At 48.3% G+C, this 1,415-nt stretch overlaps 1 gene segment (V, D, J or C); it reads left to right on the plus strand.

The window, feature by feature from the left end:
- The first annotated feature begins 745 nt into the window (after positions 1–745).
- Positions 746–1,193, plus strand: LOC119819808. The segment is given in 2 exon segments: positions 746–791; positions 874–1,193. Coding segments are annotated over 2 exon segments (366 nt in total).
- The last annotated feature ends 222 nt before the right edge of the window (positions 1,194–1,415 follow it).

Below are 1,415 nucleotides of genomic sequence, written 5' to 3' on the forward strand. Positions count from 1 at the left end.
GGAGACGTGGAAATAATTAAAAAAAAAGTGCGTGCTCCGGCTCAATCAGCTGAATTAAAGTTGAGCCGGCTCCACCCGCCTGTGAATTGTGAGCAGAAATTTGCCAACGGCAGCAGGCTGTGGGGTACGGGTGGTCTCAGGTGGCTTGGCTGCCAGGGGTTCTGCCCCACGTGGGAGCGCCAAATGTACCGGTGGGTACCGGTGGTACCGGCGGTCGGAGGGGTTAGGAAATAACCAGAATAGTCCTTATATAATAAATCAGTTTTAATAAAAGGGGAAATAAGGGAACTTACAGAACCAAGGGTCCAGCGGAGTAGAAGGTAATGCAGGGAATAGCAAACGGGCTCCTCCCGGCGCACCATGCTATTTAAGGGGTATCCTACCTCGCTGGGGCAGCCACGCCCCTGAACTCAGGGATTGGGCCAGCTGCCCCAACAGAAGTCTTTTGTAAACTGAGAGCTTATATCTTGATGTTACATCTACAGGTCTGCACAAGGCTTGGGGATATAGTTTGGGTTTCATTTCCTCAGAGCGATTTAGAACTGAACTTTAGCATCCTGCTGAATGACCCAAGGTCCTCTACTTCTTTCTTCTAAAGCTGTACTAGTACTTTATCTAAGATGTACTCTGTTCATGAATATACAAATCACATGAGTCTATGGCGGTAAATACAGAGATGTCTACACCTGAGAACAACATATGATCTGTGTCCTCTCCACAGTCACTGAGCACACAGGTCCTTACCATGGTGTGGAGCTGGATCGCTCTCTTCATCCTGTCACTAACTACAGGTAAGGGAGCATTCCAGTTCCAAATCTGAAGAGGAAACAGGGAGAGAGGTGCCATGACGCCTAAACTGTCTTTTCTCTACAGATGTCCATTCCCAGCTGCAGCAGTCTGGGCCTGAGCTTGTGAAGCCTGGGACCTCAATGAAATTGTCTTGCAGGATCTCTGATGGTATCACTTATAACTATATTTATTGGGTGAAACAGAGTCCTGGTCAGGGCCTGGAGTGGATTGGAAGGATTTATCGTGGAAATGGTAATACTAACTACAATCAGAAGTTCCAGGGTAAGGCCACACTGACTGCAGACACATCCTCCAACACAGCCTACATGGAGCACAGAAGCCTGACATCTGAAGACTCTGAGGTCTATTACTGTGCAAGACACAGTGCTGCAACCACATCCTGAATGTGTCAGAAACCCTGGAGGAGCCGGGCGGTGGTGGCGCATGCCTTTAATCCCAGCACTCGGGAGGCAGAGGCAGGAGGATCTCTGTGAGTTCGAGGCCAGCCTGGTCTACAAGAGCTAGGTCCAGGACAGGCTCTAAAAAAGCTGCAGAGAAACCCTGTCTCGAAAAACCAAAAAAAAAAAAAAAAAAAAAAAAAAAAAAAGAAACCTTGGAGGAGCAGG

The sequence above is a fragment of the Arvicola amphibius genome, chromosome 7, assembly GCF_903992535.2.
Source record: "Arvicola amphibius chromosome 7, mArvAmp1.2, whole genome shotgun sequence".
Taxonomy (NCBI): domain Eukaryota; kingdom Metazoa; phylum Chordata; class Mammalia; order Rodentia; family Cricetidae; genus Arvicola; species Arvicola amphibius.